Below are 16,165 nucleotides of genomic sequence, written 5' to 3' on the forward strand. Positions count from 1 at the left end.
CAAATCAATTCAGGTCAATTCATCAAATATTTAGGAAAGGTCCAAATGCATGCAAAGTATCCTGTTAGGGCTTGGAGGGAGATACAAAACTGAAATAGGATAGATTTGCCCTCTTGGAGAAAAACTGCTGAGGAAGTGAGTGCATCTTCCCCACTGGGCAATCTAATTTGTGGCTAATCAACAGAGGAATTCATTCAGAAAACATTTATTAAGTTTATACAGGCCCATGCTTGACCTTGGTTGCTTTTGTCTGTTTTTACTAGATCTCCTATTTCACTGGTCTAGGGAACTCTGAATAAGGAAAGACCCTTTACTGATACAAATCACAACTATTCTGTACCTTGGCCTCTTAGACAGGGTATTCTCTAGGGGGTACTGGGAACTTCAAGAGTTTGCCTTCGTCACAAGACCAACACAGAGTCTATGTCAAGATGCTGGACTTGAATCAAGGTCTTCTAGAGTCCCCCAGACACAGCAACTAAGTGGACTCTGTCCTTTGGCCCCTAGGGTTGAATAGGTGGATTTTTTCTTTATCTTGCCCAGAAGAACATACTACCCCTTCTCCCTTCCCATTTTTAGCCCCCCTTTATGTTGCCTTTCCAATCATTAGAATGTAAGCTCCTTAAGAGCAGGAACTGTCTTATTTGTATTTGTATTCCTGGTACATAGTATAGTGCACAGTACCTAGCAAGAACTTAATAAAGGCATCATTGTTATCCTTTCTTTGCTTTCCCATGCTGCCTCAAATAGTTTTGGAGGGAATCTAAAAGAAAACAGTTCAATGACATGCTGGAAAATAAGATTATACTATATAAATAGTAAAATAAGTAGCATACTATATGAATAGTATAAAAAGTATACTATGTAAATAGAAAATAAGATTATACTATAATATAAATTAGATGGCAAAACATCATATTCCCCACCCTATAGGATGCATGGCAACTTGGAGAAAGGAAGATGAAAAGGCATGGTAAGATTTCAGAGAATACAATGTGGACTTTGGTAAATAATGGAGAAAAAAGATGGAGGAGAAAACCTAGTAGAAGATTCGTGGAGGAAAGAGGAGGGAGCCACACCAGGTAGCTGAATGGTGGAGAGAAAGGAAGTTCCAAACTTATCCTCAAAGTGGATCAACACATATACTTTCCTTCATATTTTTTTTCCTTCCTTCCTTCCTTCCTTCCTTCCTTCCTTCCTTCCTTCCTTCCTTCCTTCCTTCCTTCCTTCCTTCCTTCCTTCCTTCCTTCCTTCCTTCCTTCCTTCCTTCCTTCCTTCCTTCCTTCCTTCCTTCCTTCCTTCCTTCCTTCCTTCCTTCCTTCTTTCCTTCCTTCCTTCCTTCCTTCCTTCTTTCCTTCCTTCCTTCCTTCCTTCCTTCTCTCTCCTCTTTTTCTTCTTTCCTTCCTACCTCCCTCCCTCTCTTTTTTCTTTCATTCATTTGTTTTTAGCACACATACTTTTGGAGCACATATCTAAGAACAACTTTGGATCTTCTTAGAGTTGTTGAGTATCAGAACTAAAAGGAATCTTAGAATGCTGACTCTCAGAGCTGGAAAAGACCTCAGAATATAGCTTAAAAGATCAAGAAGAGACCTGAGAAGACTGAACATCAGAGTTGGAAGAGACCTAAGAATATTCATATAGAGTATCATATCTGGAAGAGGCCATCTCCTCCATTTTATAGAAGAAGAGATAGAGGTACAGAAAGGAAATTACTTGCCTAAGAACTAATAAGACTGTTAAAACTTGAACCAAGGTCCCTTGACTCCTAGGTTATTTAGGTTTTCCCCACTATGCCGCTCTTGCTTTAGGAAAAACTTAAGAAAACCCAATGTATCTATAAGGAGTGACTGGCCAATGGAGATCCAATCCTCAGACATGCACACTATACTTTGCCTACTGTTTACCCACTTGGAGGGCTTTGTGAACCTGCTTCTGGAAATTTGGGATAATGTGTAATGGAGGGGCATTTAAAATAAGCACAGACATTCTGTGACTGTACCTTGTCTATATATTTGAAAGAAGGAAGTGTCCCTTAATTGGCTTTTGGGTTGTTCAACCATTTTCAGTCATATCAAACTCTTTGTGACCCCTTTTGGGGTTTTCTTTTTTTTTTAATTTTCTTTTTTTAAACCCTTACCTTCCATCTTTGGCTCCAAGGCAGAAAGAGTGGTAAGGGCTAGGCAATGGGGGTCAAGTGACTTGCCCAGGGTCATACAACTGGGAAGTGTCTGAGGCCAGATTTGAACCTAGGACTTCCCGTCTCTAGGCCTGGCTCTCAATCCACTGAGCTACCCAGCTGCCCCCTCCCTTTTGGGGTTTTCTTGACAAAAATATTGAAGTTTTGACAGTTGAGAAAACTGAGGCAAGTAGGGTTTAAGTAGCTTGCCCAGGTTCACATAGTTAGCAAGTGGTGTCTGAGGTCACATTTGAATTCAGGTCCTCTTGACTCCAGGCTTAGCATTCTACTGTGCCCCTAGCTACCTCTAGGCAGGATTTAATTTAATCTAATCTAATCAATTGCTGAGGAGGACTTGAGTGTTCATACCTGTGAAAGGGGCAAACTGGCCAAATCTAGCTGTCTCTTTCCTGATGAAAATCAAGGGAAGACATGCTTTAAATATATAATACAAAATACAAACATAAATTATGAGAGTGGTTATTGATTTTCTAAAAAATTATTCACTTTACAAAAAGATTGAGCACAATTTACTTGGGAAGCTCTCCTTATACATTTGGTTTAGATTCATTTACACATTAATATCTATATGATAGATAGCAGACCCCCCCATCTATAACATGAAGTTATCCCATTCAGAGAAGAATCAGAAATCAGCTAAATTTCTTAGATCAGATAATTGATATCAATAGAAAAATAGAATTCTCTCTACGCAGGACCTTTGGGAATAGGGTGACTGTATAAAGGGTGATCCACCTTTAGTGATATCACCTGCCATTCCTTCGTTCATTCATTCATTCATTCATTTGACAAGCATTTACTCATTACCTATTTTGTATAAAAATCCCCATTAAAAAAGAAAGGTCATTTTGAGATGGTTACCTGGCCACAGAGAATTTCCTTAATTTGAGAGGAAGTGTGAGTTCCCCTTTCGTCATTTGTATGTCAGAAATGTTTTGGGCTCCTCAATGACTAATAATTTTGAGGTAGGCTGTGGGTGTAGTGGCCAGGCTGGAGGAGATTAAATACCAGTCGGACCATCTTCATTCCTTGATTATCATCACTGGCCCAAGGTGAGAATAAACACCAGAAGACCATGCTCTGCTTCCGGGCAATCATGCTGGTGGCCCTGATCCTGGGTACTTCTGTTCCATTCACTCAAGCAGGTAAGGAGACATCTGGGATATGGTAGGGAACATGGCACCAAATTCCGGGAACAAAAATTCTCCATCTTTCTTTGATTGCTTTTGGCAAGAATTAGAAATAGGAGAAATACTTTCATTGCATAGCAGTAAGGATGCTGGACTAGAAATTAGGAGATCTGGCTACAGCTAGTCCTTTTCCTTTTAGTCAAGTCTCTTCTGCTCTCTGAACTTCATCAAGGACTGAATGCTAAGGACCTTTCAGTTGTAGTATTTTAGGAGCTTATGATTTGTTTTCCATAAGAGGCCATGGAGCAGGCATGGACTGTTTATATCCTTAGTCATAGATGACTCCTTCTTCCTTTTAAATTATATGTGTGTGTGTGTGAATTAGATAAAGAGGGAGGGAGGGAGACAGATGGATACAGAAAAATAGACAGACAGAATAGATAGATAGATAGATAGATAGATAGATAGATAGATAGATAGATAGATAGATAGATAGATGGAGACAGAGACAGATAGACAGATAGATAGAAAGATAGAATGATAGAAAGATAGATAGATGGAGACAGAGACAGACAGACAGAAAGATAGATAAATTGATTGATTAATTGATTGATTGATTTTAAGTCTCCCAACCTTCCCAAATGTGTGATGTCTCCAGTTACCTTTCCTATACTATATAACCATTGAATGAGTCTCACCTTTACTTGTATTTTGTTCTAGAATACTCTCCCTCTGTTCTATTTATTAAAATCCCTTTTATCTTTCACTCCAAGCACTCTCTTCTCCATGAAGCTCTTCTGGATTCCTTCTTCCCAAGAGTGAACTGTTCCTCCTCTGAGCCCCATTATCCCATATGCATACCTCTCCTGAGCACTCATATTCTGTCTTGTATCTACAATCATTTTATCAGTCCCACTAGACTATAGACTGTTTGATGACTGCCTAACACAAAACTAAAACTCCATAAAAATGGAAAGGTCATTGTGGAATGACATGACCATAGAAAATGTCCTTATATGAGAAACAGTGAGTTTTCCTTTCGTACCTGAGGATTTTTTTCATCTTTGAATCTCCATTGCTGGAGCACAGCAGAGGAGGTACCCCATTAACCATGGTTGAATTGAAGAAAATCACAGTGATGATGATAACACACAGCAACTTCAGGAATTTTACTGCCTTCAAAATCAATAGAAGAAGAAGGTACAAGCTATGATGTAAAGAGGGGATGTGGCCTTGTGCCTGTAATACTGGACTAATTCCCAAGAAGATATGGCTTCCTATCCCCCCTTTCATACTTACTAGCTGTGTGACCCTGAAAAAAATAACTTCACCTCTCTGGGCCTCAGTTTTCTGATCTGTAAGTTGGGGATAATAATATCTATTTCTATCTCTAGGATCGTTCACACAGTAGGTACTTAACAAATGTTTGTTGAATTTCATTCAACTATAGAACTCACCTCACAGGGCTCTCAGGAGGCTTAAAGGAGGCAACAAAAGGAAAGTTCCAGATAAATGCCAGTAAAATTCACTTAAAAAATTAAAATTAACTTCTCTGGAGTTTTATTTAGGCTCACCTAATTTCTTTCAGTTCTAGGGCCTGGAGTCATCATTAGTTGTCCAGATTTGTCTGGCACTCTTCCTTTGCTTTTTCTGCAATGCCATCCTGAAAACTCACTGAATCTAGGAGTCAGAAGCCTTGGGTTCAATCTTGGCTCGTACCACTTACCAACTCAAGTCATTTCACCCCTTTAGAACTCAGTGTCTTCATCTACAAATTGGGGATCCTCTCTGGGTCATGGGTAGGGGTGAGGGTGAGGGTAGCACGTTGTAAACCAGAAATAACCTAGAAATGAGTTCTCTGATTATTTTCCTGGCAGGACCCTATGGCGTGAACATGGAGAACAGCATTTGCTGCAAGGACTTTGTTCGGTTCCCCGTGCCTTTGAAGTTCCTGACCAATTTCCACTTCACCTCCAAAACTTGCCGAAGACAAGGAGTGATGTGAGTGCTTCTTCCCTGGGGAAGTCGGGGAGGCAGGGGACTCAGGAGTGGCACATGCCAAAGGTGGCCTTGGCCATCAGCTATGGGGCCCTTCGATAGCTTGGCAAGTGGACAAGATGCTTCTCTCTTGACTGGGACTGGAATACCGCCATGGGAGGAGGTGTAGGAATGCAGCCTAGCCCAGACCTGATTTTCCTATTTCCAGATGTAGAAACTGAGGGGAGGGTCTCAAGGTTACACAACTGATTTGTTTTTGTTCTTCATAAACCGGACCTTCTGCCTTAGTAGCAAACCTAATATGGAAGAAAGGCAAGGATTAGGCAAACAGGGTTAAGTGACTGCCCAGGGTCACACAGCTAGGAAGTGTCTGAGGCCAGATTTGAACCCAGGTCCTCCTGACTCCATCCACTGAGCCACCTAACTGTCCCTGATGCTTATCCTTTATGCGATTATGATCAAGATTTCCCTGGCCTCGGGCTCCTAATCTATGAAAAGATAGGTTTGGATTAGACATCCCTGGAAGTCTCTTTCACTTCTAAATCTCGGATCACAGACACAAGCAAATATAGACACGCATAAAACGTGGCTACCAAAAAGACAGAATACCATGTTGACACATGCCGGAGCACAGGCTGATAGGATCTAGAATGAAAGCTGGAAGGGACTTTGTGGTTCATCTTGTCCTGTACGTACCTTCATTTCACAGACAAGAAAACAGGTTCAAAAAAGGTAAGTGACTTATACAAAGTCACACAGGACCTGGATGGTAAAGCTAGACTGGAACTCAAACCCTCCTTGCCTCTTGATTTACTGACCTATGCACCCACAGAGGCAGACACATGCTACATATAAGGAAGCAGGCATGGATACAGTACACACATTACATTATATATACATATACATTAGGGCAGCGAGGTGGCACAGTGGCTAGACTGCCAGGACTGGAGTCAGGAAGATTCCTCTTCTAAATTTCAAATTGGGCCTCAGACATTTATTAGCTGTGTGTCCCTGGGTAAGTCACTTCATCCTCTTTGCCTCAGTTTCCTCATCTGTCAAATGAGCTAGAGAAGGAAATGGCAAACCACTCCAGTATCTTTGCCCAGAAAACTCAAAGTGACATCACAAAGAGTGACTAAAGTGGCTGGGTATATACAATATGTATATACATATGTGTGTATCTACAGGAGACAGAAATATCCTACATATAGGAAAGTCATATATATGTATATATATAAAATAGATACAGACATTAGGGGGCAGCTGGGTGGCTCAGTAGATTGAGAACCAGGTCCAGAGATGGGAGGTCCTGGGTTCAGATGTGACCTCAGACACTTCCAAGATGTGTGACCCTGGGCAAGTCACTTAACCCCATTGCTATCTCTTACCACTCTTCTGCCTTGGAACCAATACACAGTATTGATTCCAAGGTGGAAGGTGAGAGTTTTATAGAGAGATGGAAGGAGAGAGAGAAAGAAAGAGAGAGAGAGAAAGAGAGGGAGAGAGAGAAAGAAAGGAGAGAGGAGAGAAAGAGAAAGCGAGAAAGAGAGGGAGAGAGAGAAAGAGGGAGAAGGAAGGAGAGAGAGAGGGAGAGAAAGAAAAGAGAGAGAAGGAGAGAAAGAAAGAGAGGGAAGGAGAAAGAGAGGGAGAGAGAGAAGGAGAGAGAGGGAGAGAAAGAGGGAGAGGGAAGGAGAGAGAGAGAGGGGGAGAAAGAAAGGGGAGAGAAGGAGAGAGAGAAAGAGTGGGAGAGGGGGAGGGAGAGAGATGGGAGAGAGAAAGAGAGAGAGAGAGAGAGAGAGAGAGAGAGAGAGAGAGAGAGAGAGAGAGTGACAGAGAGGTGTTTCTATACATGTGAATACTGTATACCCACAGAGGCAGACACAAATAGTAAATATGCAGGATGACAACATATACATCTATGCATAGATATATAGATATGTGCACAAATACACACAAGCATAGGTCTATAGTATACATGTGGCTTTCCTCTCCGTGCTTGTCTCTGTGGGCTCATATGCACATATATAGATATAAAGACACACATGCACTTGTTTCTGTGGGCTCGTATGTGCCTGTGTATATTTATATATATATATATTATTATATATATTTTATATATTATATATATTAATATATTATATATAATGTATTTATATATTCACATATATACATATCTGTGTGTATAAGCACAAACATATTTGTGTCTATGGACAAGAAGGGGGCAGCTAGGTAGTAGAGTGGGTGGAGTGTCAGGTCTAGAGTCAGGAAGACCCAAGTTCAAATCCAGCCTCAGACACTTACTAACCATATGATTTGGACAAGTCATTTAATCTCCATTTGCCTCAATTTCCTTATTTGTAAAATGAAGCTAATAATAGCACCTATTGCACAGGGTTGCTGCAGAAATCAAATGTGATAGTAATTGTATTAGAATTGTATTAGAACAGAGCATCACCCACCAGAGGTGCTATATAAATGTTACTTATTATTTCTATTACTGTGATTTATTTTTAGACCCACACAAATTCACATGGAATGGAGAATGGTTTGGGATTTGTCTTTTGTTTTTTCTTTTGTTCATTTACTTCTTTTTGGGCTTGGAGCAGAGGTGGGAATGTCCGAAGGAAGCCCAAAGAGTCTGGATTTTCCACTTTCAGACCCAGGACTTTCCCCCAGGGACTCTGCAGAGAGGGAGCAGACAACAGACAAGCTAGGCTCCCAGCCAGCTCCTTCCTCATAGTCACATGTCTTCTCAGTAGCTTGTAAGACTGCTGCCTTCAGGGCAGCAAAATGAGGGTGGCTCACATCTGCCTTTACCCTGCCATTGTCTCACTGGTCTCTCCTGGGAATGTTCTCAGGTGCCTGGTTCTCTGCATTCTGCCAGCGGAAGTCTTGGCAGAAACCAGACAAATTCCTCAGATGCCTATAAATCAGGAGTTTTAAGCTATTTGGTAAAGTCTCTGAACTCCTGATAGTTAGTGGTTACTACAAAATAAAGCTATCTCTTCCCCCTTAGAAAAGTTCATAGAACCCCCTAAAATCTATCCAAAGACCCTTTAGGGGTCCCTGAACCTCAGGTCCAGAATCGGCTATAACCTGCTGTTTATAGGAGTGATTCTCTGCCTCTGCCTCAATCTCTGGGTGTGTGCCTTTTGATTTGGAAGGGAAGACCTTTGATTCTTCGAATGCAAAGCTCAGATTCCACCTTTCCCTTATGACCTCTTCAGATCCACCTGGTGCTCTCTCTTTATTTGCTTATGTGTGCATCTGCTGTAGCTCCCCAGTGGAAGGGCCTATCTATTTTTATTTTATTTAGTTTGGGGGTGAGGTGGGTGAGTTCTCTTTTGCCTTTATATCTCCCAGTACCAAGCCCTTAGGTACTTAGCAAATGTTTGTTGAATTGATTGATGCTACTAGCAAAGGAAAGACAAGATGACATAATGCAAAGAAACTGAACAAGAATCTGGAGGCCTGGGGTTTGGGTCTTGCTCTGCTACAGAGCTCAGTGTGATCCTGGGCACTTCTCTCCAGGCCTCAGTTTTATCCTCTGTCAAATTAAAGGGCTTCACAAACAAGGACCCCTCCAGTTCTACACATCAGCTTAATTCAATAAACACAATGGCTTAGAGAGGCAGGCACCACGGAGAAGGGGTTGGATTTGGAGTAAGGAGCCCTAGGTTAGAATCCTGACTTTCCAACTCTGTGACTTTGGGCCAGTCGCTCTCTCTGGACATCTTTCACAGTCATAAAATGAATGGTTGAAACAGATGACCTCCAAAGTTTCCTTCTAGCTCCGCCAAGAGCAGATTATGAGGTCTATTAGGAGGCCATTGCAGTGGTTCAGGTGGGTGGTAACCAGGGCTTACAGTATGGTAATGATGGTGGGAAGAGAAGGGCAGAGATTCCAGAGATGCCATTCAACAAAAGCCAGAAGGCCTTGGAAACTTGTTGGTGAAGAGGGTTAGGTTAGGGTTAGAGAAGTAGTAAGAGAACCAAGAAAAAACCAAGAAGCCAGTGAGTAAGAGAGGCCTTGGAGATCAAGGTGGAGGAGGCCTAGTAAAAGGCCATTGAATATGATGGATGAGTAGGTATTGTGACTTTTGAAGGAGCAATTTCAGTAGTATGGTAGAAGCAAAAGCAATAGAGGAAAAGAGTAAAGCAGAGGGTGGGCAGCGAGGAAGTGAAAACATTGGGTAAAGAGAACTTTTCAAAGTAAAAATAAGTTGGTGACTCTATGGTGACCTGAGAAGACAAGATGACTTGGGCAAAGTCACCAAGGCAAGATAGAGCTGGAGAAGATTTCTGGAAATCCCCGGCTTCCCTCCCAAATCTAATTATTCTGAAAGGGGGTCTCAGGCTTTGGAGTGACTTCCTCCAGAAAGTCTTTCCAGATCAGCCCTAACCTGCTCTTGATGGTTCTTTAATCTGATGTTCACTTGGCACTCCTGTGCTCTCCTACAAGTGTGGTAGACTGCTTCCAGGCTTCTCTCAGACCTGAGTCTTTTATATTTGTTCACTCCAGCCTGGATTATAAACTTCTCCAGATAATGCCTTAAGGCAAGGATTTTGGAAAATCCTAAAAATGTCCGAACTAGAAGGGACCTTAGAACATGGAACATAGAAAGTCAGAGTTGAAAGAGATTTTAGAACATGGAACAGAAAAAATAATCAGAACTGAAATCAACCTTAACCCAAAAAATTAAGGATATTCTCAATCAGGATTGTGTCTATGGTAAAGTAGATTTTGCCCTTTGTTCTATTGTATGTATATATTACACGAACCATAAGAAGATAAAAGTGACCTGGCTAGTTATTTAAGGCATAAAACATAGACGGGACCCTAGAATCAAGAACATAAGACAAGAACAATTGTCTTGCTTGAGTATACACGTTTATAATGGAGGAGGGGAAGAGAATGAGGACCTGAAAATAAAATAAGATTCAACAAAGAACACAAGAGCTGAAAATGATCTGAGAGATGGAATGTGCATTGGAAAGAGACAGAGACAGAGAAAGCCTTAGGCAAAGTTGTAGAGACAAGACAGAGCTTGACCATGAGCAACTTGAACGCAGTAACTGTCTTTCACTTTCTTGGTATCCCTAGATCTTAGGACACAGTGCCTGATACATGGTGGGCACTTAGTAAATGTTTATTGACTGACTGACTCTTGCTCAGAATACAGACGAGGAAGGGCAGGTAGGTGGCTCAGTGGACTGAGAGTCAGGCCTAGAGACAGGAAGTCCTGAGTTCAAATTGGACCTTAGACTCTTCCTAGCTGGGTGACCCTGGGCAAGTCACTTAACCCCCCCATTGCCTAGCCCTTACCACTCTTCTGCCTTGGAACCAACACACAGTATTGATTCTATAACAAAATATAAGAGTTTTTTAAAAAAAGAATACAGTGGAATACAATGGAACAGAGAATACAGAATGCCAGAATGAAGAAGGATGTTAGAACTTGAAATGCTAGAGCTGGAAGGACTTTTACAATCTCTAATCCAATCCCTTAATTTTACAGATGGAGAGACTAAGTATCAGAAGTGGGGAAGTGAGCTAGTCACTTTATTTTTTTGTTTGGTTTTTCCTTTTTTTTGGACAATTATTTTTAATTTTCAAAGAACAATTAACTCTTCTTCCCACTGCCCCTCCACCCTACTTTGTATTCATTGTCCCTCCATGGGATAGCTGGGTGCTCTTCCCACAACAGGGACTTAATTAATGCTGAACTCTGGTTCAGTTGGGATTTCACTCACTGATGACTACATTTCTTTAACTCTTCTTCTTTGCAGCCTGACAACAGTGAAAGGTCGTGAAATCTGTGCAGACCCACAGAAACTCTGGGTGAAGCATGTCCTCAAGCATCTCTTAGAGAAGAATTAAGGAAGGTTCCAAACCAGCTATGGAAGCACCGAGGGCCTCTCTTTCCAGATGTTGTCCCTAGTCGCCTCCTGCCTATCCATTATGAGGAATCAATATCAATAGAATTGCTGCATACAGTGTTGGGCCATGCCCAGAAGATATAGGCTAAGGTCCACAGGACCCACTCAACCAATCCGACCTCAATTTTAAAGTCTTCCAAATATATCTGCCATTTCCCACTACTCCTCTTGATTTTTACCCCGCTTCCCCTTCTATCACCCTTAACCTGGATGTCCAGGGCCATCATAATCACTACCCTCTTCTCTCCCCATGCCAAAATGCCCCACTTCCTAGCCCTTTCCCCTCCAACCTTATGGCAAGGGTTCTTAATTTTCATGTGTGTCCTGGACCTCATCTCAGTATGATGGTTTTAAATGCACAAAATAAAGTATGTAGGATTACAAAGGAGACCAATTATAGTGAAAGAATTATCAAAATAATTTTTAAAATATTCAAAGACTCTAAGTTAAGAACTCTTGCTTCATAATAGAAAATGATCCCTCCTTCCTTCCCAAAATCATTCCCTCACCTGACTAAGCCCTGAAACAGATGATTGAATAATTAATGCATAAGTGTGAATGACTTAATGAGAGCTTGAGATGTTTACAAGAATGCCACCTCACCTCTCCTCCCACCTCCAGCCAAGATTTATATTTTAAAAGAGGACACTAATTAAGCCAAAGAAGCAAATATCTAATTGCTGGTTTATTTTAAGCACCTTAGGCACTTGAATGGGAGAGATTTTCTTTTTGAAAGGGTTTGAGTGGAGTTTGACTAGGACCTTTTTGGTCACAGGGTTCAAATCCTAGTGCCTTCTGGAGGATCTTAGGGGTCCTATGACTGAAGAGAGTAAATGAAAGAAATATCAGGGTCTACAAGGGCTCTCTGGGACTGGTTAGGCCCTTCATGAAGGCCAGAAAGATAAACTAGAGAGCCAGCACTGAGATCCTGACTGTGACCTGAAAACAACTAGGAGAATGACTAGGAAGGGAAAGGTCTAATTTCATAGGTTTATAGGATTTAGATCTGAAAAGGACTTTGGAGATGATCCAGTCCATTTTATAGATGAAGGTGTTGATTTTTAGAAAGGTGAAATGAGCTAGGTTTCAAATCCCCACCCTCTGATGCCGTGCTAGAGGTTAAGGCTGGCTCAGCTGGCAGGGCTAGATGGGCTTTTATACCCTGCCACTCCTTCAGTGTGTATTTGGTCATTACACACAGGCCCCAGCTTACCTTCTTTCTGGTGCTCTCTCCCAGTCCTACCTCTGGTAGTCTTCCTGTAAGAGGCAACCTACAGGGCAGCTAGGTGGCATGGTGGATAGAGCACCACGCTTAGAATTGGGAGGACCTGGATTCAAATTTGACTTCAGAAACTTCCTAGCTATATAGTCAGATAGTCACTTAATTCCATTTGTCTGACCCTTATCCTTCTGTCTTAGAAGTAATAATAAGGCAGAAAGTAAAAGTGTTTAAAAAAAAAAAAAGAATCAGTCTACCGTATTGTTAAGAGCATTGGAATCAGAAGACCTGAATTTGAACCTTGGATTCAGTGCTTATTAGCTACGTGATCCTGAGCAAATCACTGACTCTTTAAGTTTCCTCAGCTATAAAAATGGAGATAATGAAGTCTGCACTGCCTAGTTCACAGGGCTGTTGTGAGAAAGGCACTTTGTAAACCTTAGAGCACTATAGGAATGGCTGTTGATATAGTACCTTCCTGCCAAATGGCTGCCCTGCTCTCTCCCTTCTCCATCGCTCATTCTTGGAATGGTCCCAATCCCCTCACACCCACCTTTTCATCCATCTCTTTTTTCCAAGACCCAGCTCAGGTGCCAGCTCCTTCAACAAGACCTTCGATTCCCCAGCAAAAAAATTCGTTTCCTGAATCTCTCTTGAAAGATCGAATGCACTTATTACAACTGATATTAGAGTTGTCTGTGTTCTGGCTTATTTCTCACCTTCCTTCCCGTCCCCACTCCTATGTGTTCTCCACCAGATGATAAAGTCCTTGACAGAACTAGAAGTAAAAAGCTTAGGAATGCAGTGCTGGTCCTTGCTTGTATTCAGTGAGTTGTGTTCTTGGGAAAGGTGGGGTTGATTAGAATCACAGAATTTCTGGGCTGGAAGCAATCTTAAAGACTGTATAATGCAACTCTTTCATTTAATAGGTGAGGAAATTGAGACCCCAGTAGTAAAGTGACTTATCTAAAGTCACATAGATAGTGCGTAGCAGAATAGGGATTTGAACCTAAGACCTCTGACTCCAAATCCAACCTTCTCATAGCTCCCCTTCAGTTTACAGAGGAGGAAATTGAGGCCCAGTGAGGCTTAATGGCTTTTCCAAAATCAGATATGAAATTAGTGGTAGAGCTGGAGTTTGAATCTCACTATGTGGAATAGTAGAAAGAATGCTGGACTTGGAGTATGGAAACTCAAGTTCAAATCCTGCCTCTAACATTTACTAGCTGTTTGACCTTGAGTAAGAAACTTTTTTTTTTAACCCTTACCTTCCATCCTGGAATCAATACTGTGTATTGGTTCCAAGGCAGAAGAGTGGTAAGGACTAGGCAATGGGGGTTAAGTGACTTGCTCAGGGTCACACAGCTGGGAAGTGTCTGAGGCCAGATTTGAACCCAGAACCTCCCATCTCAGCCTGACCACCCCCCCACTGAGTCACCCAGCTGCCCCCGTGAGAAAAATTTTTTAAATTCAACTTTATTTTGTTTTCAGCTCTAAATTATCTTCCTCCCACCTCCTTCCCTTTTTCTGAGAAAGATTAGCAAAACCCATGACAAACATGGATAGTTAAGCCAAACAAATTCCTGTATCAGCTATTAGCTAAGCATACGCACTCAAATACAAATAGCTACATATATAGAAATCCATATATATCAACCTGCCCTCTGAGTCACTCACCTGCGCCTCTCTATCTTGGGCAAACAGCATGTTTCATAATGATTCCTCTGGAACTGTATCTTATCACTGCACTGATCCGAGTTCTTAAATCTTTCAAAATTGTTTATCTTTACAGGAGTTGTAGTAATTATATAAATTGTTTTCCTGTTTCTGCTCACTTTACTTCATGTCAGTTCATACAAGTCTTCTCAGGTTTCTCTGATACATCCCTGAGTAAGATACTTAACACCTCAGTGCCTCAGTTTCTTCATCTGTAAAATGAAGTCACTGGACTCCTAAAGTTCCTTCTGGGTGAAAATCTATGATCCTATGGCACTTGCACCATGCTCCAAACTCAAACTCAATGTTTTTTTTAAAAAGAGGAGATATTAAAATTTTGAGGAGGAATATATACATTAGAAGCATGATTTAATCAATTGATTTAATAATTATTTAATAATAATTTAACAAATCATTTTATACATTGGAATCAATTCTAATACATAATAGAATTGATTCCAATGTATAAAATGATTTGTTAAATTATTATTATTATTATTATACTATTATATATTCAGTATGAGCTCAAGAATGTATTAAAATCAGCTAGTGCAGATTGTAACCCATCCATGGCTTTTTAACCTAAGATTCTTGTTATTATATCTATGAACTTGTCTACCAGCCAAGCATTCCGCAGCCTTTTGCCAAGTAATGTAACTGAGAAGTTTATTCACACTGAGATGTTGAAGACTTCATGCCTCACCAGAATAAAGATGAGTTGAAAGTGACCTTAGAATAAAAATGTCCGAGCTTCAGGAAGCGTAGAACACAGATAATAGAATTCCAGAGCTAAATAAGACCTTAGAATCTAGACTATAATTTGCCATAGGCAGGAACTTTACCTTGGCTTTTGACTTGGTCAGTTTTAAATTCAGAGGAATCTTTAAGTCCTAATTGTTTTTTTTTCTCTAGTATCGTCAGTTTCCCCTCCCTATCCTTGCCTTTAAAGTTTAACTGAGGGGGCAGCTGGTTGGCTCAGTGGATTGAGACAACCCAGGCCAGGTTCTAGATTCAAATCTAGCCTCAGTAACTTCCTAGCTATGTAACCCTGGGCAAGTCACTTAACCCCCCTGGCCTAGCCCTTACTACTCTTCTGCCTTGGAAACAATACATAGTATTGATTCTAACATAGAAGGTAAGGGTTTAAAAAAATAGACATGGAACTGGTGCCACATAGCAAAAAACAAAACACTTCCCAGCTGTGTGACCCTGGGCAAGTCACTTAACCCCCATTGCCTAGCCCTTGCCACTCTCTGCCTTGGGACCAAAACACCATATTGATCCTAAGACAGAAGGTAAGGGTTTAAAAATCAATCAATCAATAACGTTTAGCTAAAATACCATATCTTCCATGAAGTAGTCCACAGAAGAAAGAATTCCTACTTTTAATAAATAGTTAACAGATTAAAAAATTGGCTCCTTTCCTCCTGTGAGTCCCATCCCATTTGTCCCTCTCCATGAACCTCCCCAGCCCCGGAAAGCCATGGACTTTTCTTGCCCTAACTTTTGAATGGTAACATATTTGAAGTAGAGCAGCAATTCCTTGCTGGAAGAAAAACAGGACAAAGGTCGCTGATCCCATTGATATGACTGGACCAAGACCAATAAGGGTTTCATCAACCCAAAGCTCAAGTCCCTTGTCACTGAGCACATTAGTTCCTCCCTATAAGTGCCCACAGGGTTCAACAAATGCCTTATAGGAGGGTTGCCATTACACAAAGAACTCAGAATTTCAGAGCTGAAAGGGATCTTAGGCCATAGAAAATGAGATGTAGAAAAGCCTGAGACCGAAGGATGCAGAGATGAAAAGGGACGTAGAACCGGGAATGCCAGAACTGGCTATAGAATGTCTGAGCTAAAAGGGATGTGATGATATAGGATATTCCATGTAGAAGAGACCTTGGGCCAAAAGATAGAGAGAGGGAAGTCCCCTTAGAAAGTAGAGCCCAGGGCAGCACAGCA

General features: G+C 41.2%; 1 protein-coding gene across 1 annotated transcript; it reads left to right on the forward strand.

Moving 5' to 3' along the window:
• Positions 1–3,178: 3,178 nt before the first annotated feature.
• On the forward strand, positions 3,179–14,428 carry CCL22 (C-C motif chemokine ligand 22). Its single transcript, XM_007474899.2, has 3 exons — positions 3,179–3,345; positions 5,208–5,331; positions 11,119–14,428. The coding sequence occupies exons 1-3, from the start codon at positions 3,276–3,278 to the stop codon at positions 11,207–11,209; spliced, it is 285 nt and encodes a 94-aa protein (XP_007474961.2). The 5' UTR covers positions 3,179–3,275; the 3' UTR covers positions 11,210–14,428.
• The last annotated feature ends 1,737 nt before the right edge of the window (positions 14,429–16,165 follow it).

The sequence above is a fragment of the Monodelphis domestica genome, chromosome 1, assembly GCF_027887165.1.
Source record: "Monodelphis domestica isolate mMonDom1 chromosome 1, mMonDom1.pri, whole genome shotgun sequence".
Taxonomy (NCBI): domain Eukaryota; kingdom Metazoa; phylum Chordata; class Mammalia; order Didelphimorphia; family Didelphidae; genus Monodelphis; species Monodelphis domestica.

Excerpts from the sequence above, each read along its gene's own strand:
- CCL22 (XM_007474899.2), top strand. The coding sequence starts at position 3,276 with ATGCTCTGCTTCCGGGCAATCATGCTGGTGGCCCTGATCCTGGGTACT. Across the intron at positions 3,346-5,207 it reads TGTTCCATTCACTCAAGCAG|GACCCTATGGCGTGAACATG; the intron begins GTAAGGAGACAT and ends TTTTCCTGGCAG. Across the intron at positions 5,332-11,118 it reads TGCCGAAGACAAGGAGTGAT|CCTGACAACAGTGAAAGGTC; the intron begins GTGAGTGCTTCT and ends TCTTCTTTGCAG.